A 22,467-nucleotide genomic window follows, 5' to 3' on the forward strand; every position below is an offset into this window, starting at 1 on the left:
AACAGTTTAATTGTTTGCAAGTAATATATAAAAATGTTCCCAATATAAACTCAGAGTTCAAATCATTACGGGATCATTTTAATCTAAAAGACTCAAATAATAACAACTATATAATAAAAAAAGTACAATTATCACTATTAAAACATAAATTACAACCGTTATTTGTACACCTTAAATCATTACGAAGTAAAATAACGTAAGACATCTTTAAATAATTATTTACAGCTGTCGTCTGACCAACATATAATCAATTCCAATCAGAATTCAATTTATCCTGATGGGTAAAAAAAAAGAAGAAATAAATTACATTTGTTTATGTTTTCCACCCACAAGAAATAGCTTTTTAAAAGTTGTTTTTAAAAATGACTACAAATCACGAGAAGCCACAGCAAACACATGGAGAAAGGGGCTATGTACCGATAAGGCTAAAATTAAACTTTTTGGTCTAGATACAAATGAAAAAACAAACAAGCCAAAAGTTGATAATCCACCTTACGCTGAACACACTGTCCCCACAGTGAAACATGGGAATCCTTTTCTTCAGCAGGAACAGAAAAGTTTCTAAAATGTGTCTGTACCCCTAAATATATTTTAATATGTATTCCTGAATATTAGACCTGCAATTCTAATCAAAGCAAAGTATTTCCTCTTCCTCTTAATATGTGATGAAAATAACAGAAGCTGTCAGCCTACTTTAATCATTTTAAGAGTGTCATAAAAAACATGGTTATATAGCCTTCAGTCTATTGCACTGCTGATATGATAAACACACAAGGCATGAGTAGTCCATCCCGTTCATAATGTGATGGTACTCCCAGTGCTTTTAGAGGGGACAGAGTGTACAAATTGTCCAAATTCATAATCTCAAATTATTCATTCCGTCTTTGGTATGAGCAAAATATACAATTATTCTTTTGGAAGGAAAAAAAACCTGAAAAGAGTGGCACAAAACTGCACAATGTTACATTTATTTCTGATCAAGTTTTAAGGAGGATATTACGTCCAGGACTTCATGTTACATTGTCCAAAAACCTTGTGCAGATAGGAGGAAATTAGAAAGAAATGTGCAACCACTAAAGGTAGTCTACATGCTTGCACATGTTTGTGCAAGCAGACATGTGCACATATTCAGTGGTTTGTGGCAGTACCTGTTCGATGTTAGTTGTTATACTAACAACTAAGGCAAACATTTAAATTTGCCTTACCAGTGTGTGCAAAAGTAAAAAGTGCAAATGTTCCTCACAGACAATTGTTCTGACATGTTCAGCCAAACAAGTTTAAATACATTTCTCTGATTTAGTCATTTAAAGTACTGATCATTTTGATTTCTGTAAATAAAATAAAGCATTTACTTATTTTTTCTTGTCAAAACAGACAGACATTACTTTGTTTGAACATAAAACACTGATTAGTAGTTCCTGCAAGCACTGAGCTTTCAGAAAGCACTGTTTTGTCCCCGACTTTCTTCGTTTTTCTGCTTGGATGATTCCGTTTAAGAGTTAGAGTAAGCATTATGAGCAGAAGCATTCATCTCAACTGTAGCCGAGGTCTTCTTCTTGCTTCTCTTGTGTCTGTAGGAGAGGATGAGCCCGGTGACGGCGCAGCCAACCAGAAGCCCTACAATGGCCAGTACAGCAGCAAGCCATGCTGGGACAGTGCTTGGACATTCTGGGGTGAAAGGCAGTGCTGTGCTGCCCATTGTGGGTGCTGTGGTTGTGGTCAAACTGGGGAAGCTGTTCACGCTTGTGAAGATATACGGCTGCTCCTGAAAAATGCAAGAGCATTGAGGTTAGTGCTGTATAAGTCTGTTGTCATTTCAGGAGTTTTTAGGTCTTTAGAGTGATTCTTAATTTAAGTCCAGGTAATATTTTTTTGCTTCCTTCTTCTACAGATTTATGTCCTGCTTACAATTTCTTTACTGAAGTAATCTGACTTCATGTGTTTGGTTTCTGCTCTGAAATGAGCTTGCTGTTGAATTGACCACCGATAAAGTTCTTAAGGTCGACCAATGGAAATCAAATGTACTCGAATTGATACTTGAACATCATGGCAATGTGTGTGAATACATACGCATGTAGTGTGTGTCAATGTCCCGATTTTTTTTATTTTTTATTTACAAAAGTGTTTAAACAGTTATTTTGACGTTGTCATTGTGAGCTATTTAGTATAGGTTTTTAAGAGTAAACTATACACATATTGGTTCTGTAAGTTTGCAACAACAAAATATTGAAAAACTTTAGAAGTGTGAATATGTTGAAGTTGTGCTGTATGTACAGCAAAATGCATTGCAAAAATGGGTCAACAGTGGCAATCTGCAGCAGATGTCTTACCTCAGTGGGGCACTTGAGGATATTTCTGGCATTGGTGAAATTGTTGTAGGTCTGTTTTTTACCCACTGGCTCCAGCTAGAGATAAAACAGAAACAGGACTTTGCTCAGCTTAAGTGGTAATTTAGCAACACTATATCTAAAACCCTGCAGTTAGATTTGTACTTTTGGCCTTGCCAAACTCACCATGTTGTTCCACAGAGCAGCAGCCATGTCAGCATGTCCTCGCTCGCTGAAGTGGAAACAGTCCTGGGAGAAGTAGGTGGTGTCGGGCACGCCATCCTGCAGGAAAGCAAGCACAAGAGCACTGAGTGTTTTTTTTTTTTTTTTGCTCTAACAGGACGGGAGTGCTTCCATCTTAAAACTAAATCTCAGAACAGCAATTGAGTGTTGTGCAGACGGCTTACGGCATCTAGAGGAACGATGGAATTTCTGAAAAAAGGCTGGACAACCACAGCAAAGTCCTCTCTGCCGTTATAACGGTCTCCATACACCAGATTTTCAGTCGCAGTCTAACAAAAGTGGATAAATATGTTATTGCTGACCTCTTTTACTCATAACGTGTTCCAGAAATGACACTATTCTCTGTCTAGAAACCTGCAGTTCCCGGTTGATCCGTTTCATTTCAGCCAGCTCTGGGGAATCCTCTCCAGGTAACAGGAAACAGGGGCACACTTGCCTGTGGGTCAAATGGGGGGAAATCAACATATCATTTTGGAAAATGAATTGCTTTATTTGAAATGGATTTAAGGTCGGTCATAATAGTCGAGACCCATGCTAAAAATATTTTGAAAAATAAACGAATTGTCTCTTACAGTTACATATTCTAAAAGAAAAGATTCTGAGTGCATTTTGAGGAAAAATACCTCAGTACAAAATAATTGTTTCCTGCGAAATCATAATCACCGTACAGACTATTTGGATGTTTCAGAGTCCTGCATATTCTCTCGAGCTCAGTCTTTTTCAGCTCTCCGATCAGGTTAAGTTCAGGGAACTAAAATGACTTTTGTGTTTATTTGGCCATCATTCTGTTAAAAGACACAATGACGACCCATTTCATGTTTGCTGTTGCCTACATCAAATTTGTGTTTAACATATCTCCTGGTAATTTTAAAGAGTTTCCAGTGTTATTCAATATAAAAAGATTTCTGGCAGTTCAGAATTAAAACTTAAATTAGATGGGCTTCAAATTTTCTTTATTTTGCACTGTATTGTTGTGGTACTGTAAAAGAATATAAATTTAAGACTTTTTCCACACGTGTACCTTGGGTGCTTCTATATGTGCCTGGCTCTAAAATGGTTCTAAAATTAAAAATAGTTCATAAACATCTACAACAACATTGATGACATCAATAATTTTCAATAACTCAGTGCCAAATCTGCATTTCCAAAAGCTGTGCGAACTGGAAAATTTATAAAGAGACACCTTTTGGTCTCTTTTATTTACATTTTAAACTGAATCTGACTTAAGAGGATTTCACCTTAAAGTTATTTACATAACTAGTTCATCATTAAGAAGGTTTTGAGAAAAAAGTGCTTTCCTTCTTGGACTCACTGGCCTTGATTTATGAAGACATGATCAGACTACTGTGTTTGCCTACTTTTGGACCAAGGTGCATCCAAGGCCATCCTTTTTGATTCTGCGAAGGTCTTCAATTTCCAGGATCTCTAAAATGTTGACGATAGTTCTCGGAACCTGAAACCAAACACCAAGAAAACCCAATTTAATCAGACTTGATCCTTTTACGGATTAGTGCTGATCTAAACAAAATGTAAAGAAAACAATTTCTGTTAGACTTAGGATTTCATGGTATATCATAGTCATCTTACCTCATTGTACAGGATATCCACGCTTGTCCTCAAGTAGTTGGTGTAGTTTGCTGGTGAAAGAGCAGCCTGTGGGTTTTTTAGGCAGAATGAATAAATAATTAATGGTGAACAAAGAGTTTTGTTAAGCCTTCTTAACAGCCGATGGCACCCTGGATGAGGTCATCCTATAGGCCATTAAAAAATGGTCTAACAAGATATAAGGTCACTAAGGGGAAATCAGACATGTCAGAATAATTTGCACATCCCCTCCATGTGGGGGCTGTGTGACTAGCAGCAACCTGTGGACGCCTTCTCTACATAACTCTCCATTGACTGCACATGCATGAAAGCAATAGAAAACCTGTTCAGGGTGAAACTCAGATAAATAATCTCTATCTTTACTGATGTCCCCTTTCTAATGCCACCCTGGGCAACTGCCCCTATGGCCCATATCGCAAATCGCCATTGTTGCTTAGCATCTCTACCTTAGCGATAGAAAAACTCGCTAAGCTCTCATGAACTGGCTTAGTCTAAATCTATTCAGCTAGAGGAGGAATGCAACCAGTAAGCACCCAGTTATAGAGCTCATTTTAAATTGATGCAACTTTTCTCCTGACCTGCTTCAAAAGAGAGTCATTAAAAGAAAGACCGCTAGGTCTATAAAGCCTGAGGTGAGTCATAGAAACTAGATGAAGAAAGTCTTCTGAGTTGTTTATGCCTCGTAGGGAACAAGGCCCGTCTCTGTCCCCCTCTGTGCTTCTTTAATGCAGACAGAGGCTGGGATGGACGTGGGAGGCGGGAGGTCCGTGTTGGAGGGGTAAGGTAACAGAATGTGCTCATTGAAAAGAAACCATGCCTGCTCTCATCTCACTCTGACACAATAAGGCTATTAGAGGAGAGCCCTCTCACAAAGCGTCATTATGCTCTGGAGCGTAGATCCATTTGGGGAGTGATATCATGAGGCAGTGCCACACAACACCCAGTGAGGCTTAACCAGAGACTCTGTGCGTTTCAGAGGGAACTCTTTAGGCGACTCACCCGGTCATTGCAGTACTGACAAAGGTCGTTGCCTCCAATGAAGAGAGTCACGAGCTTCCAATCATTCTGAAAATCCACCGTCTAGCTCCATTCAATAAAAGATCCAGAGAGACAGACAGACAGAGCAAACATTAGAATCAAATGCGTTGCCCTGCAACAAAGCTGAATAGCAGTTTAAAATCACTTAAAAACTCACAGCATCATTTTTCATGGCATCAACCAGACGCCTGACCTGACCTGGAACCCCTCTGCACATAATTGGATATATTGTCAGGCTGCTGTTTTTATGAGTTCATAAAATGCCCACAACATTTGACAGTGTTTGAGTTTACCCTGCTTTAGCTCCAGATACAGCCATGTTGAAACCAGTCTGCTCTTTCCCAGTTCCCTTTGAAGCCCCTTTGATACCAGGATTGAACTTCTTCAGGACATCTGATGTAAAAAGCCAACAAAAAAATTATTCATTTCAGAGATTTTCCGTTTATTTTGGGCTAAGACTGACCTCTAGTGGTGCTACTGTGCAATTACACAACGTAGAAAAAAAAATCTCGACTCTTACTTGGCAATGTTGTGACAGTCTCAAGAGTGTCATCACCTCCAATACTAGGTAGAGAGAGAAACAAAGTGAGCCAAGTGCACACAGTTTTACATGATTTTTTTTCCAGAAAGCTTTTGTCTCACCTCCATGACACTCCTCTGTACTCTGTAGGAAGCTCCACCAGGTTTGTCGCTCTTGCACCAAATGCAGCCTGAAGACAAAGCATCAGAATACCAATTTTAGCATTTGTATAACCACCCAACAATAGATTTCACAAGACCAAGTGACATCTTTGCACAAATGATCTAAAACAATTGTGGTCGTTGAGCCAGACTGTCCTTTTTTCTATATTTCTAACACCAAATTAGGCCTCTGTAACCAGTACTTACCGTTAGAGAGTCTCCAAGAGCCCCTACCACCTTAATATCTGCTGGACGCACTCTGTGGGCTAACAAAACCCAGATATTGGTACATTTCTATGTGTCAAACACAGCATTTCACGTGATTGTCATCGGGATGTTTACCGGAAGTGGGCACAGAGTTTGACGGAGTTGTATAAGCGCAGGAGAAATCGCTGCCCCAGTTCTAGAAAAATTACAAATACATATATTTTATCATGATGGTCACACAATAAATATTTGCTATGTTAATTTGGGGAAGCATAACGTACAGTAATGGGAGGTGATGTTGGTGGAGGGCCTGGGAAGGTGTAGTCACTATTGGCTGCTGTTCGAATGAATGGGTTGCTCTAGACGAATGACCAAAATGAAAATGAATACATGCAAATGTTTGGAGCAATATATAGAATACAATTTCAGAATTTTTACTTCTTTTTTTTTTTTACCTCTGTTGGACACTTGAGATCAATTTCAGCTTGGAAGTCCTGGGTGTAAGTCTTGCTGCCAACTGCCTCCAACTAAGAGATTGTGAGAGTCGTTAACTTGTTTTAGATTAAAAAAAGGAAAGAAAAGAACACAAATATGAGACAAATACTACCATGTTGTTCCAAAGGGAACGGGCCATGAGGGTGTGAGCTTTCTGGCTGAGATGAAAACAGTCAGGAGAGAAATAAGAGCGATCCGGCCGACCGTCCTGTCATAGAAGGTAAAAAGAATTTTAAAATGAATAAAAAAGAAAAAGAATGTGAAGAAACAACTTTTTTTTTCTTTTTTTTTTTGTAAAATCTGCTCGCTCTCACCTCTAGCCTGGGAAGGACAACCTCTCTGAAGAAGGGCTGCAGCACCACCGTGAAGTTGTTTCGTGTGTCATACCTTCCAGAGTCAACCAGCTCTCTCATGCCATGCTGCAGATAATAAAGAGACAACATGTTGAGAATTACAGCCAGGGGGAGAAGGTAAGCACAGCAAATATCACAAGATGGTTTAGCTTCTAAGACAGCATTTGTTTAAATACAATCCAAATTAAGAGCAGAAACAGCCTTTATCGTCATACATCATACGCCATACATCATACATAATACTTAGCTACTAAGAGTAAATCTAAAAAAAATGCTGAGAACTAAACACAATTCTCCTTGGCATTGTGGGACATTGTGCACTACATGTAAGCAAGTACAAAATTACAGTTTCTCAACTGGGAATATATTGATGAACAAAACCCATTTGCAATAGTTTATTAGTGCAGATATGGTTCCTTGCAAGCCTGAAATAATGCAAATCTAACGAGAATTAGAAATCTAAACACAACATGTAAGCTGATAGTTTTACAATTTTATTTTTGACAATATTATTGTCCGTTTCAACTTTTAAAAGTGAAATTAAACAGGACTTTAAAGGGTGACTTTTTCTACTGATTTCCTCGATTAAGACGTAAAATGTGAGGAGATCTGTACCTGATACGCTCTGTTGAAGTCACTGAGCTTCTGCAGTTCATATGATCCATCAGTGGCCGTCATCACGCAGGGGCAAAGGATACTGAAACATACACACAAGGGCAGTTAAAAGCAACATGTCACAGGTTTTTAAGTCCTACTTTTTGCCTTGGTGAGACAAAAAACACTAACTTGACCATCCAGGTGGGACAACCCAAAGATTTGTCCTTGTGCAATTCGCGCAGGGGTACGATGTTGAACATCTCTACCATGTTAACAATTGCACGAGGTACCTGAATGATTGAAAGAAATAAAAAATTAGCCTGGTAAGTAATTGTAATACAGACTTTGGCACTTTTCAGACACATTGTGTACAGTGCAAGACAATGAGAACATACTTCCTCGTGGAGTATGTCCAGCGCTTCACGGATTCGATTGACAACATTTCTGGCTGAAAAGACAACCTGTAGGACAAAAAAAAAAAACTCTTTAAATTAATTTGAAGGGAAACATTCAGTTCAAACATTTGCTTGGGGTTTTCACATTTCAAGGGTATTGTACTGATTGTACTTTTCAGTACAATACTGAAATATTTTACATTGCCTTACAATGTAAAATAATGTAAGTGAAGACATATTGAATGTAATGTAAATCATTCATTACACAACTTTAAATTGAAATTTGGTGGTTTAAAAATAATCAGGTCACTCTAAAGTATGGCTTAAGTCTTAAAATGTGTGAGGAGAAAGCACTTACACTGTCTGTGCAGTGGGCACATATGTCATTGCCACCAATAAACATGGTGATCACCTTCCAGTCATTGGAGAAATCAATGTGCTGAAGAAGATCACAGATAAACACTGTGATGTAATACGCGAACAAAACAGCACAATGACAGTGAAACGTTGTATATGGTTGCAAATAACAATTCCTTCCATACCGGGTTATTTTTCATTTTGGCCACTAGAGTGCGTACTTGCTGCACCATGTTACTGTAACAAGAGACAAAGTTCAATAAGATAATCAGATGATAGTATAATATTACAACACATGTATTTATAATGGGGAAAAAATATAAAGAGCCTGGTGGTATTTCAAATGTCTGGTGGTTAACTGACACACTCTGTGCTCCGGGTACAGCCTGATTGAGAAAAGCTCCTGGACTGTCCTGGCTTCCGATGCCCGTTGAGAATCCAGTCACATTGGGGTTAAACTCCCTCAGGATGTCTACAAAAAAATCATTCAAACAGATTAAAAAAATGTTATGCTGAGGCTTATGGATACAGATAAATGATTAAGCTCTGTTTGGTCGTTTCCATGACTTGGGGACTCCTTTTGTACAAACCAGAATATTATCAAGTGAATTAATAAACATCTGTAGCATCACTGGAAAAAATGTGGTAATTAACTTTTTAGTTTAACAAAAATGCAAGGATTTGAAAAATGATTTAAACCATACACAGCTACATCGACATTCATTGAGAATCCATGTTTAATCCTGGGACAATACTGAATATTTTAGAGTTTTGCTTTAGTATTAAATACATTTACCAAGAAATTAATATAGAAATGAGGAAATTAAAATAAATACATAATTTGTTTTAATATTGTGGGAATATTTGACTGCAATAAAAGTACTCTAAAAATATATATTGTGTACACATTTATCATTGTTCCCAATAAATGTGTAACTGTATTAAATTCAGATTATACAATAACATGTTTTTTAACACTTAAATTGCAGCTTTTGTTTTAAGAATTAAAAATAGAAATAAAAACAAATATCATGGGTTGACAATTTCATCTTATATAAATTATTGAAGCAATCAATTATTTCAATGCAATACAGATAAAAAATGCATCACATTGCTTTAAATTTTAGGCTCACATGTAACTGCAATAACAACCAAACAATTGAACAGTAACACTGACGTTTGAACTACACTTGTGTGTTTGTATGTGTGATTTTGATTTATATAACATATTATTAAATATTAATTTATGAACTACAATCCAGCTTGTTATCAGCGCAAAGCTTAAAGGCAAAGATCTGTGATGTTATCAGGTTACATTACCGCACGTGTATTTGATGTGTGTGCTGAGGTCGTCCATGAAGGCACCATAAATGTCAGAGGGTATGAGCAGCAACAGAAGCTGCCATTATGAGTGTTTTTTTTTTTTACAATATTACCTTGATTGAACCGTTTATGTTACACTGGAATATTTCAAGTCAGCAGTCAAATTTTAAATTCAGACAAAGAAAACCTGAGTACAAAAATCTTAACATGGTGATTTAATTTAATGGATCGGGGGCAGAAAAATGTCAAACAATCTGGACTTGGGGGAAAGTATTGCCTTCTTGATAAATATTGTATTAATTGTGATTACCAAATTGTTGTAGGCTCAGTTTTACCAATGACATAAACAGTACATCCTACGAACCTGTAGCTAAGAAGAAGTGGTAGTTTGTCTTGGAAGTGCATCCAAGGACTAAGAGATTGTGAGAGTCGTTAACTTGTTTTAGTGACTCCAAGACAAGACAAACTACCACTTAGAGCAACCTTTTATTTGCTAAAACCTTGTTATACTAAATATATGTTTGTTAATTATTTTTAAATAAAACATAGGAAACAAACATACTCGGTAAAGTTGTGACGTTGGATATGTCTTCATCCCCACCGATGCTGAAAATTGCAGAAACAGACCTTAGTTTACTTAAATCTTAGCTCATAGGAAGAAGGATCATTAATATCACAAAGTACAGAGCTTACCTCCATGACAGTCCTCGATATTGATAAGTGACCAACAAGAGGTTGTCTTCTTTTGCACCGACGCCATTGGCTGCCTGGAATAATATCAGATGTGTAGCATCACAGAAACGACCAATGAAAACAAAGAAGATACAGTTGGATCTGCTTTGGTTGCCTTTCCAATAAGTTTCAATCATGTTTCAGTATTACGGTGTAATACTGAAACATGAATGAGAGACAATAGTGTCTCTCATTCAGACCTTTACCTTGACTTAAAAATCAACTTAAAAGTCGCTAATAAGGCAGAAAAACATTAGTGTAACATGACAATTCGATAAAATTTTTAAATACCATAATAATGATATTGATCCTTAATGAAATAATATTGATTTGCTCAATGCTCTCTTTCTTTGCCATCATCACATTGCCCGATCTCGCTTTCTGATCTGGTTCACTAAATGTTAGATTAGTTGCTGGCATAAAATCCAGGTGGCCAGAGGCATTACACCCTAACAAACACTACACCCAAGCAGTTATGATTGGGATATTGCATGCACTGATTTTGTGATAACGATTGTGGTTGGATACAGCTAACTTAGCTGCTGACATGAAAAAAGATGAAAAACACTTACAGTCAGAGAGTCGCCCACAGCTGCCACCACCTTGATATCCGCAGGTCTGACGTTGTGAACTGCACAGGAAAATAACAGCTCAGTTTAAATAGTTTAAAATTAAGTGCTTTCCAGATATTAAGTTTTGAAAATAAAACCAAAAAAAAGAATATCCTTTACCTGATGTAGGTGTGGTGGGAGATGGATTTCGATCTGTGCAAAGCACTTCAGTGCCCATGACCTGATGACAACAGAGAGAATCCCTCGTTATTCTAAAGCAGAATCGTCGTTTATCTACAATCTGGTTTGGATCTTATCAAAGAAGCTCTTACAGGATCAATCGGTGCAGAGGCTTTGCCAGCAACATTCTCGTGCTCTCTTCCATCGGGGGTGTTTATGTATGTTCGAAGAAAAGGCCTTTCCTGGAAAATGTTAAATGTGTTAAACTGGTTTAGTCTTAGAAAGTGGGATTCAGTGGTTTACCTTACCTCTGTAGGGCAGGGAATGACAATGAGATCATTCATTTCAGTCTGGTGTGTTGAGGGCTGGAGCTGATAGAAGAAATTTATCACTAGTTAAAATTTAGGAGTCATTATTTTTTGTGAGTGTATGTTGGGATCACACGTATGATCTGTTTACCCGAACACACAGGTTTAACGAAGAATGGGAAATACAACCCGAGGTTAAAATCTCAATATTAATCTTAACATCTGTTATCTAATCAGTCAGGCCAAGTCTAATCATTATTCAAACTTACTTTGGGTTTCAGTGACTGTGTCCTGTTATCTACACAGCACGTTGCTTTGTTGCATACCAGACATGATTGCACAAACTGTTCTTTAAACTGAGCTTGTTCCTCTTGCATTTATGAGAACTCACCAAATCGGTCCATAGCTGAAGAGCCAATTCGTTTATATGGGAGTCAGTGATTTCCTTCAGAGAAAGACACATCACATATAAATTACACATTAGCTAATAGTACAGGAAACATACGGTTCACAGCTCACAGGTAATTACGACACCACAGTTAGTGTTGATTTCTATTCACTTACAGAATCCGAGTGGGATTCGAGGATAACTGGAGAAGACTGCAGTGCAACGGTGAAGTCTTCACCTCGGCTGTACTGGGCTGGATTTTTCAGCAGATCACTTACAGAGTCCTGAAAGCAGATCAAGCACACAAGTATGAAGATAGCTCTGAAAAATGAATGCACATTACAAGTCATGCGCCAGTCAGTGCTGTACCTGCAGTGCTTTCAGTAGGAACGCTTTCTGTAGACCTGGGTTTATGCCTTCTTTTGAACAAGCACACCTGCCACAAAGCAAAAACAGGAAACTCTGACAATCCTTCACAGTTTATAGGCATACAGCACATAGCTCATTTTGTGTTGTATAAACTTAAATGTGTTTTTATAGGATTTGAGTAGCAGATGAACACAAAGCTGAGCATAATTATAAGACGAAAGAAAAATGATGCCTTTTTAAAAAATGTTTTCCACATAGAAAGGTGGAAAGGGTAGTGTGCGTCTGTGAGCAGTGCTCCCGAGTCAGCACATAGAACCACCTTTCACAGCAATTATGTTTGCCAGTCTTATGAGGTATACATCTATGATTCTTAAATTATTTTGAAATAATTAAGGCCCAGTAGCTATGTGGGAAGTAACAGGTATACATTTAGCTCCCTCCATCTCCCATGACCTCCCCACAGCCTTGCTGCTGATGAAGAGGAACTCCACGACATCCTCTAATCTGGAGCAATCTTCCAGAAGACTGCAAAACGATGAAACATTGACTTCCTTTAAAACCTAGGCTAAAAACCCACCTGTGTAGAGCTGACTTTGATTTTTAAAACATGAACCTGGACTTTTTTTTTTCTAGTCTGGATTACAACATTTGTTATTTCACAGTATTTTGCCAGTGTATTGTGATGTTTCTTTGTTTGTTTTCTAAAGCACTTTGAATTACCTCGGTTTATCGCATAAATTTACAATAAAACACATTGTATTTCTTGCTACTTTTAATAATTAATAATTTTTATTACCTTCTAACACTTTTGCTCTGCATAATACCAACATACTGCACCCACATGTATCGACAAGGAACAATACTTTTAACTTTGATTTTCGTCAAACACTCACCTGTCTTCTTGACGATGTTCACTCCAAACCACTACGTGAACCATAGTGTGACGCACCTGGAAGCACATTTCCAGCACAACAGCATACAGTTATTGTCTCAGATTTTTTTTTTCCCCACTGTTCTATTGGTTGATGACAAAGTTTTACGGAACATCAAAATCACACCTGCTTCTGCAGCATCTTCAGAGCTGCGTCCACTTCCTGAACTGTGGCTTGAATGTTTTCAGCGGCCTACAATGCAAAGAAACACACACCTCTTTTATACACGCTATATCCAAAGGGCAAAATAGATTTTTTTGTAGATTTGACACAAGAAGCCTCACATCTGTTGAACAGGCGCATGTTAAATCTACAGGGATGAACAACAGCACAATGTTCCAGTCTGTCTCCTCCTAGGACATAAAGCCAGTTGGGTTTGATTCAATACAAAGAAATTAAACGCTTAGAACTCATGACAGCTTGCATGAATGGACTGAATATACCTGTTTGGAAAGGTGAGAGGAAAGCTCTTCTGTCTCTTGTATTAAACTCCTGAAACACATTACCTCCACATATGAGGAATAGTACGATTTTTACATTCAAGCACTTGGATGGTTGATATCTGCGTGTTACCCATGGTGGAAGGAGATCTGACCCTCGTGCTGAGTGACCAATTTGGGATTAAACATGGAAAACAGCTCTGTACAAACACAGAGAATACATTGAATAAAATGCTTGGTATGACAAAGCAGCTTCAGCAGATTGTAAGATTTCCGCAAACAGAGAAGTTTTATTCTTGTAGTCATGCTGTGTTCATAATGATGCGGCTTGAAGGTCAGTGTTCTGTATTTATGGCTGACTATCATATCCATACAGATAAGCTCAATTCACGGCATGGCTATTGAGGCAATAGCTTTTTCTTTAAAGTGCATCCTAATCAGAACATTGATGAGATATGATCTGCACCTGATGTGAACTTTCCGCCAACCTTGAATGAAATAATTTCCAATACATAATCCAAAGAGTGCCTAGTGGCAAAGCGCTGTTTTGATTGATCTTACCTCTCAGCCTCCTGACAACAGTGGAGGCCTCATTCCTGATAATTAAAAAACAATAAAATGCATGGCATAAGAAGCTGCAAACATAGTCAAAATTTCATCAAAATGCCTAATTCTTAATGAGACTATGAGTCTATGTTCTCTAATTGTTTTTATGTCAAACAGAAAAGTGACAATCATTCACAGTGTTGATTAATAAAGTCAAAATTGTATATGTGATATTTGTTAATTGATCATTTTATTTTAATACATAGACTAAAGCAAAAATAAAGCATAAAAGTTACAAATATTTTTCAAGGAACATTAATATGCAGATCCGTGTACCTTCTTGTTGTTTTGCTCTTTATAGAGAAACACAAACATAAGCTGAAATTAGTCGCTTGCTAGCCCGCAATCTATGGCTTGCTGTTTACAAATGGAGGTTTTAAAACCTCTTCACTCTAATAGAAGTATTGTGTGGACATCCACTGTGCAGTTTGCACACCGTGAGAGTGTGTGTAAACTATTTACAGTAGATTTTTTTTTGCAACTACAAATGTCTCCAAACTACCAAGTTTGTTTTTCTTGTAAGTTAAAAGCCAGTGTGCATCCTACTTTCAGTCTACTGACCAGAAATGCACATCTGCATTTCCTTTACCTTCATTTTAAAGCAAAGAAGTAACTTTTTGCTGCAACATTTAAGCCAGTCTCTAATTTGTTTTGTTTAAGAGGTTCATCAACCATAACTATTTGGCATTTCTTGATGACAGTAACAGGCCCATATACTGTATCTTTGAGGACTAAAGTAAGTGTCTGTCTGTGTGTTGCTGCAGACTGTGCATGTACCTGTGGGATAGAGGCTTTCCCAGTGTGTGAAGGGCTGCGATGTGAGCTGGCGTGAGAGTATGAACTGATGACAAGGGAAAACAAAAATCAGAGATGTCACAACTTCATCGTGAGGCCTGAAGAGTCATGAATTCCTGAAGAAACAGCTCTCTCATACAAGCAACTGTGCAACTTCCTCGGCGAAGATTGCACTGCTTTACCTGATGGGGAAGAGGACAGAGGGCCAGGCAGTGCTGTGCAAAGTACTGACATGAAACGCTCTGTCTGCAGCAGAAAAACACAATTGAGTAGTTGAGCAATACATCAAATATAGGACATAGAAAATGATACATGCATCTTATAGAGAAAGATAAATTGCAATACCTCCTTTAATTCATGTTTTTCAGGTCCATTTTCTTGCAAACCGACACCACCACTAACTGCATGTGACAAAGGGCAACTATTATTACTTTATTGTGGGAAAACAGCCCGTTGAAATTTTAATACATGTTATCACAAAACATAGATGAAGATAAATCCTCATGTAGTTTTGTCATGACTCTCTTTTACAAGCGGAACTTCCTTTGTGTGCTAATGCTGGTAGAAGTCTTCAGATATTTATGTCTAAATAAGAGAGATGCTGTAAATTTACACCAAGCCACCAGCGCTGCATGTCATGTAGCATTGGTAAAACATTACAGGGGAAAAAAACTTGTAAACTTTTAATGATTATAAAAGTCAAGCTCAAACAGTATCTAGGTGCTGAAGTACACCTGGAGCTCTTAAAGAGCAGGTTGGCTATTTAGTTACCAGATCTCTGATCTCACACGTTTTGGCAAACGCAAGAATCTTTGCGCAAATTGAATGCTCCACTTCATCAGGAAAACTGTTTTTCTCTACCTGTGAATGTGTTGCAGAATCCAAGGACTGCCAGAATCAGGAGGGCAGCTGCGGCCATGATGCAGAGAGAGATGGCGTGCACACGGAGAACTGTTTGAGTCTCTTTTTCCCCCTCTCCTGCTCAGATTCAGATGAAGAATGACTGTGAGCTTTCATTCACTGTAAATGTACACCCCACCTGCAGAGGGTGTGGAGATGGCGAAGGTTCCCAAGAGGGCGAGGTTTCGAACAACAAGGAAAAGATGGGGAAATAAAACGTGACAATTTGAAAGCTAGAATAAATGCAATATTGCCGTTTTGCTTATCGCAGTGACGTCCTGCACAAACTTTATGTGTTAGAATAAAGTTAGGTTGAAGACATTATGGTTGAAATAAAACATTGATCTTAAACAACTGAACAATATATAGAGCTTTGTTAAATTGATTTCATTCTTTTAATTTTCCACATTATAAGCACAAACTTCATTTGGATTTTATTTGACGGATCTAAACAGAATAAAACGTGAACTAAAAGGAGAAGGACTAAGTGTGTTTGTATGCAGTCTCCTGTTTTCTGATACCTCTAAATAAAATCCAGTGCAGTCATATGCCTTCAGAAGTCAACTTTAATTCCTGCTGATGCTGCATCTCTTCCGCCTTGGATTTATAATCATATAAAATCAAATGGGGCTTATTTTTGGAAAAGTTTCGAGATGCGATTAGATTACTGTAAACTTTATGAGGTTTGCCCTTAGATGGACTTTTGATAATTGCTCTACTATCTCTAGAGTCTCATTGAAGAGAAAGCATGCCTGCTGTATTATGATGTGTTGCATCAAGACCTAACATGATGTTAGTCTCCCTCTCGCTATCACTCCTAAATTGCTTAAACAGATGTGCAAAAGACAAGGACTATTAACATACACAACTCAAATGGAAAACCTTTCAATGTGATTTTTGATTATGAAATGTGCTCGATAGGGTTCTGTAACAATCAAATTGTAAGTTGAGTTGCATTCATTGTAAGTTAGTTTAATAATTACAGGACGACATAACAGAACTAAGCAATCAACTTGGAAAAAAAATACATTTTTATTTACCTGCTATCTTTTTGATAGAAAATATAAAGTTACTCATGTAACTTTACGCGCCAAAGAATAATGTATTCTGTCATGTAGTTAATTTAAGTGTTGGTGTTAAACACTAGACAAATAATATTAGTGCTTCATTGGTAAATTAGCTGAAATAAGGGCTTCTTTGAAGCCTCTATGATCTTGCTTTGACCTCTGAGATACATTTTTGTATTTAACTCACTCTGAGGCGTCTTCGTCATGCTTCTGCATCTTAATTTCCCTGTGGTTGGATTTCTTGCGACGCCTGGCGGCGGAGAGAAGTAACAACATGTTGGTGCGGCAGCAGCAGCGGTCGCTCGGTCTTAACCGGATGTTGATACTGGCTGTAAGCGGAACGCAGACAGGAACAGCTGAAAAAGAAAAACAAAGCCACGACGACGACAGAAACAAAACACTTGCGCACACAATATACTGTAAATATTGATGACATTATCGCGGGACGAACATTTCAGTGCCATTGAAACCAGATTTTGAAAGGTAGGAAGCTGTTATACTGAGCCAAGCTGAAATATTCGTTTGTTGTTGTTTTTTCTGCTCCTAGCCTGTTGTCGCTGTTAGCTCAGCGGTTAGCCTGATGTTTGCTTCCACTGACTTTCTCTCCGTCTAAAATGTTTTGGAAACCTCTGTGCTGCGAGGCGTGAAATCTCACAGAAAAACAAGTAACGCGTTTATCTTCTGTAAGTTCGTCGAAATGTCTTCTTCTGAACAGCAGTGCTCATTCAAGAGGTTTTATTTTAGGCATTTTAACAAGAACGTGTAATGTCTGAACGGTTATTTGCGGCCAACCTTATTCATGTCGAGCTTATCAGGAACATAGAGCTCAGCTTAAGAAAAATGGTAATGCAACAAAACACACACACACACACACACACACACACACACACACACAAAGAAAATAGCTCACCTTTAAAATATATTTATAGTTGGTATTTAGAAGTAGGACATTTTCAGCTTTAAATTAAATGATCTTTAAAAATGGGACTTAACACCAAAGAAATGTCTAGTGGCCGAAAAATATTAATTACATGCGCAGTTAATAAAAAAAAATATGGCTTGAAATGGTATCCATTTACTGCAAAAAAAAAAAAACAAGTTGCCAATGTAGTGATGACAGGTTATGTAGCATAATTTGCACATTATCCAGTGAGGAATTTCACAAATAATAGTGGAGAAAGATAAGAGAATATTTCTAGTGGAAAACGTAAAATAACGAGATCAGCTTTCAGTGGATTGCTAATAACACAGTTTGGTTGCCTTTTTTAAAATAATGAACTCCTGTTTTAGAGATTTTTCCACATGAAATCCTAAATAGGTCAACCTTAAGTATTTCCTATTATATGCATTTTATTGTTAGTGCTATTTTTATCTGGAATTTAAGATAAATTCCAGATAAGTAACTATTAACTATACCTTGAGCATAGTGTATTAAAAATAGCAAAATATGTCCCAATTTTCAGTTTTTATGGATTAATTTGCTTCACACCAGTTGATCTCCTGGAAGATACTTATCTATGATAAATCACGTACACTAATGACATTTAAAAGCTGTCATCATTTACTGCATTTGCATATTATTTCCTGTTTATTTTCTCTTGTGCTATATTTCTGGTGATTGCATAATAAATCAGAAAATGGGACGCATCTTCCTGGATCATATTGGCGGGACGCGCCTCTTCTCTTGCGCCAACTGTGACACCATCCTGACGAATCGGTCCGAACTCATCTCCACTCGCTTCACTGGAGCCACAGGCAGAGCTTTCCTCTTCAACAAGGTTCGCACACATGCAGCTCCAGAGGTTTACATTTTGTCGGCAGTATGGGTTTCTGATTAATTTGGGAGCTTTTAATGGTTTATTTGAACTGCTCTTTGTACAGATTTTGCTCATTATATAAATACAGCTTCATTGATTTCATTAAAAAAAAAAGATTGGGTGCAGAAGTTTGAATTTATATTGTACTTTCTGTCATTTCTAGGCTGAAAGTTATACAGACGCCCTACTACCTACCTAGGTTTGAGCCATTTGAGAAGCTCGAAACCAGTTTAATATGTGTTTGTAATTCTTAACTGTTTGGAAAACCCAATTTAACCCAAATTTAATCTATTACACCCAAACTATTAGTCTTGTATGAAAGAGAATTAGAGTGATCAGAAAAAATCAAGGAAGCACTAAAGCTCAACTCTATCCAAAAACACCATTGTTTAACATCAACAGGAACTGAGAAAAGATCAGCTTTAAAGCAGAAAAAAGCCAAAAACTCTTTCAAGCTTGAGTGAACTTCACAGATGCACACACAGACCAGCCGAAGGCAGACCTAGGAAAAAAATGTCTTTTTTTTTTGTCAGACAAAGACAAATGTTTGGAGAATGTTTGGAGGAGGGAATGTAATCCCCCAAACCAAAGACTTAAAAACAGAACTAATTCTCAAACATGACATTGGCAGCATCATAATGTGGGATCATTTGCTTCCAGTGGTGACTGTGTTTTAAACAAAGGGGATGGAATAATTAGTACAGAGAAATGCAACCAAATCCTTCACATTAACCTAAAATCGGCAGGAAAACGTTTGAAACTTGGACAGTAATTCACTTCTACACCAATTTCTCGATTTTAGGTTGCAACTATCACCTGATATCAATGCCAACGAAAGGGTATTTGTAAACATCTCAGCAGATCTTGGCTCCTCTGTCCCCTCCGCAGGTGGTGAACCTCCAGTACAGCGAAGTGCAGGACAGAGTGATGCTCACTGGCAGGCACATGGTGCGGGACGTCAGCTGCAAGAACTGCAACAGCAAGCTGGGCTGGATCTACGAGTTTGCCACCGAGGACAGCCAGCGGTACAAAGAGGGCCGCGTCATCCTGGAGAGGGCGCTGGTGAGGGAGAGCGAAGGCTTCGAGGAGCACGTCCCCTCGGACAACTCCTGAGTTCCCGGACCCGCTGGCGCCCTCCCGCTCCGCTCCTGCCTCCCCTCAACGCTGCACATCATCACCTGCACAGTCAGGTGGGGGGAGGTTTTGGCTTCAGCTTCCCTCTCCTTCCCCGACCTTTGACCTCTAGCGATTTTTAAAAAAAAAAGATAAATAAATAAATCGTGTGCTGGATAGGCAGCCCCCTCCAACCCCCCAAAACTATTCCCAAAGTCCCTCACCACAGCTGTAACGAGGTGTCCCTTCACTCACCCGCATAAGCATGATCACTGAGTTTACATCCGACACACTTTGACGCTAACTGAGTTCATGGAGGAAACATGGACATGCCTGAGCTGTTTCTGTTTATGGAATTCAGAGAGAGCCGACTCTCTTTGCAGAGCGTTGTAATATGAGCCTCTACTTCTAATTTTTGTGATATTTGTGCTCCCGTGTTGTGTTGTGTTGTGTTGTGTTGTGGGACCATCACTTCTTCACACCGAATGCATTCAAGACACCAACATGGCTGTTTATTCTCCGTCGGTTAATTATTATTTTTTTCTTCTTAGCTTCTGGCTTAACGGACGTAGTGGTGTTCTAAAAATCTCCGTTCTCATACAAGCGATACAGTGAGGACCGCACAGAATGATGTCATATTTGAATATTCTTTGTGCTCAACAGTGATTCAGCTCCTGCTTCGATAGTGTACATACGATTTGATTGATGCGACCTACAGCTTCTGCTCATGATGTGAAAGTGGTGGCGTTGTAGTTGTTACCGTGGATGCTGGGCCTGCCTGTGTGCCGTGTGAAGAGCAAAGTGTCACTGTGACATCCTTCTTGTTTAGAAGTCCTTGTTTATAAGATGACGAGTGCTATCTGAAAGTAGCTGTGACTCCGAGCTCAACGCAGAATATTAGGGTTTGCCGTTTTAAACACGAGCTCTCTGCTGATGCTGCCCTCAGCATGATGACCCACTCTTTATATAACCTACAGCTTGGGGCATATTTTTGTCATCAGATGACTTGTTTTATAAAAACCAAAAGCCAGGCGAGCTTTAATGGGGTACTTAGCCCTTAATTTTGGACTCTGTTTTTATAATCAAATTGTATGGAAACTTTTTTTTTTTTATGACATGTGATGTTAACGTTAGAGTTTTTTGGGGTGCAGTTTGATACGGTGCTGGTTAGAAGTTTACATAAGGCTCTTCATCATCATCACATCATGTCATAAGTTTGGACGTATTTAGTCAGTAGATTTTAACAACTATTTGGTGCACAAGTTTGAAATTATTGCTGTTTTTTTTCTGATTTACAAAGGTTCAGAACTATACATTTAGGCTCAGATATATATACATCCTCTTCCCACACATCTCCCCCTGTACTATTTGGTTAAATTCCTTTCGAGAGTTCCAACACAAAGCCATGTTTTGGAGCCACTGACCTGAAAATGATAGAGCAAGTTTAAGCTTTTAAATTCAGATTGTTGAGGACAACTTGCTTCTCGTTTTCAGAACCTTGCTCGTGTCCTGCTTTATCCATTCCAGGCTGTATGTGTGTTTGGGACAGAAGACGGAAGGAGATTGGCTACAAAGTTCACAGATATAATGACATGAAATTGCGATATCACTGAATAACGCTAGGACTTTTCACTCTTCTCTTTGTTTACCGTCATCATGGCGACCAGTCACAAAGAACCTGATCAGAAATGAAAATAAAAGACAGGAAACAAACATCCATCGTCAAATTTCCTTTTGGTAAACCGAGTTTCAGTGCCTGCCACCACAAACATAATGGCATCCAAGCAGTCCTTTGCAGTTGTGTGATATTGTGCATACTGCACAATGGTGGTGGTGGTGGTGGCGTTGCCAGTAGTACCAGTGCATTGCAAGGTGGATGGAATAATGAAGACAGGACTCGCTTCAACATCTACACCTTCACCAGACGCCAACAGGCTGAAACTTGGACAATGATCCCAAACACACACATTAAAACTGGGTTAGTAATGAATAATGCAGACCAAAATTAAACTTCTTATATGTGACCCATGCCTCGAAACTTTTGAGAACGTGTGGATGATGCTAAAAAAAAAAAGTCAGGCGTATGCCGAGAAACCAACCAGTTGAAATAAAATCAACCAATTCCAATTGTGCCAGAGGCATGCGATTTAGGTACAACTTACTAAATGACGTCGAACCAAAAGTCGATGGTGATGTATGTATAGTTTAGAGAGAAAATCAAGAGTACGCTGTGTTAATTAAAATAATCATTGAAGTTGTATGGTCATTCCACCCTGAAATACAGACAGCACCATTTGATGCCCTAAATGAATATTCATGGGCTTGTGTAAACTTGTGACTGACTCTGTTTTTATGAATGTATGTAAGTTGTTACCAAAAGGGCCAAACCTTCAATAGATAGATCCTTAAAAGTTTCGTTGGTCACACAATGGATTATTTCTGCATGCAGAGTAGTAATAGTAATAATATATAGTATTCTGTTGTTCAGCTTTTGCATTTTAGTCAAGACAAATTGATTTATCTGCTTTGTATTATAAGTTCTTTTGTGATAATATTTTTTTTGAATTAAAAGATTATTGTTTTTTTTGCTGTGGCTATGATCAGATTTTCTCTAATGTGATTTCTAAATAAATTTGTGGTCTTGTTGA

The 22,467-nt window shown here is 38.2% G+C and overlaps 2 protein-coding genes across 3 annotated transcripts; one reads left to right on the plus strand and one right to left on the minus strand.

Moving 5' to 3' along the window:
- Positions 1-9: 9 nt before the first annotated feature.
- On the minus strand, positions 10-17,144 carry plb1 (phospholipase B1). The gene is made up of 44 exons (XM_008399772.2): positions 17,077-17,144; positions 15,784-15,900; positions 15,268-15,323; positions 15,105-15,168; positions 14,905-14,968; positions 14,083-14,117; positions 13,655-13,721; positions 13,525-13,573; positions 13,366-13,434; positions 13,208-13,273; positions 13,043-13,098; positions 12,150-12,216; positions 11,957-12,064; positions 11,784-11,837; positions 11,393-11,455; positions 11,237-11,326; positions 11,085-11,145; positions 10,926-10,984; positions 10,315-10,388; positions 10,184-10,227; positions 8,662-8,770; positions 8,484-8,535; positions 8,300-8,380; positions 7,942-8,007; positions 7,736-7,836; positions 7,565-7,646; positions 6,911-7,015; positions 6,709-6,804; positions 6,557-6,628; positions 6,383-6,460; positions 6,237-6,297; positions 6,102-6,160; positions 5,856-5,923; positions 5,734-5,777; positions 5,507-5,606; positions 5,371-5,422; positions 5,175-5,255; positions 4,158-4,223; positions 3,929-4,023; positions 2,925-3,006; positions 2,735-2,839; positions 2,514-2,609; positions 2,331-2,405; positions 10-1,765 (listed from the first exon to the last, which is right to left on the minus strand). The coding sequence occupies exons 1-44, from the start codon at positions 17,093-17,095 to the stop codon at positions 1,493-1,495; spliced, it is 3,381 nt and encodes a 1,126-aa protein (XP_008397994.1). The 5' UTR covers positions 17,096-17,144; the 3' UTR covers positions 10-1,492.
- Positions 17,145-17,227: 83 nt separating this feature from the next.
- Positions 17,228-22,467, plus strand: LOC103458748 (protein yippee-like 5). Of its 2 annotated transcripts, none has more exons than XM_008399771.2 (3): positions 17,228-17,372; positions 18,524-18,667; positions 19,595-22,467. In XM_008399771.2, the coding sequence occupies exons 2-3, from the start codon at positions 18,527-18,529 to the stop codon at positions 19,817-19,819; spliced, it is 366 nt and encodes a 121-aa protein (XP_008397993.1). In that variant the 5' UTR covers positions 17,228-17,372; positions 18,524-18,526; the 3' UTR covers positions 19,820-22,467. The 2 variants fall into 2 exon arrangements, with proteins under 2 accessions (XP_008397993.1, XP_008397992.1); XM_008399770.2 differs by lacking the exon at positions 17,228-17,372 and adding an exon at positions 17,388-17,732.

The sequence above is a fragment of the Poecilia reticulata genome, linkage group LG22 (genome assembly GCF_000633615.1).
Source record: "Poecilia reticulata strain Guanapo linkage group LG22, Guppy_female_1.0+MT, whole genome shotgun sequence".
In the NCBI taxonomy this organism is placed as follows: Eukaryota; Metazoa; Chordata; class Actinopteri; order Cyprinodontiformes; family Poeciliidae; genus Poecilia; species Poecilia reticulata.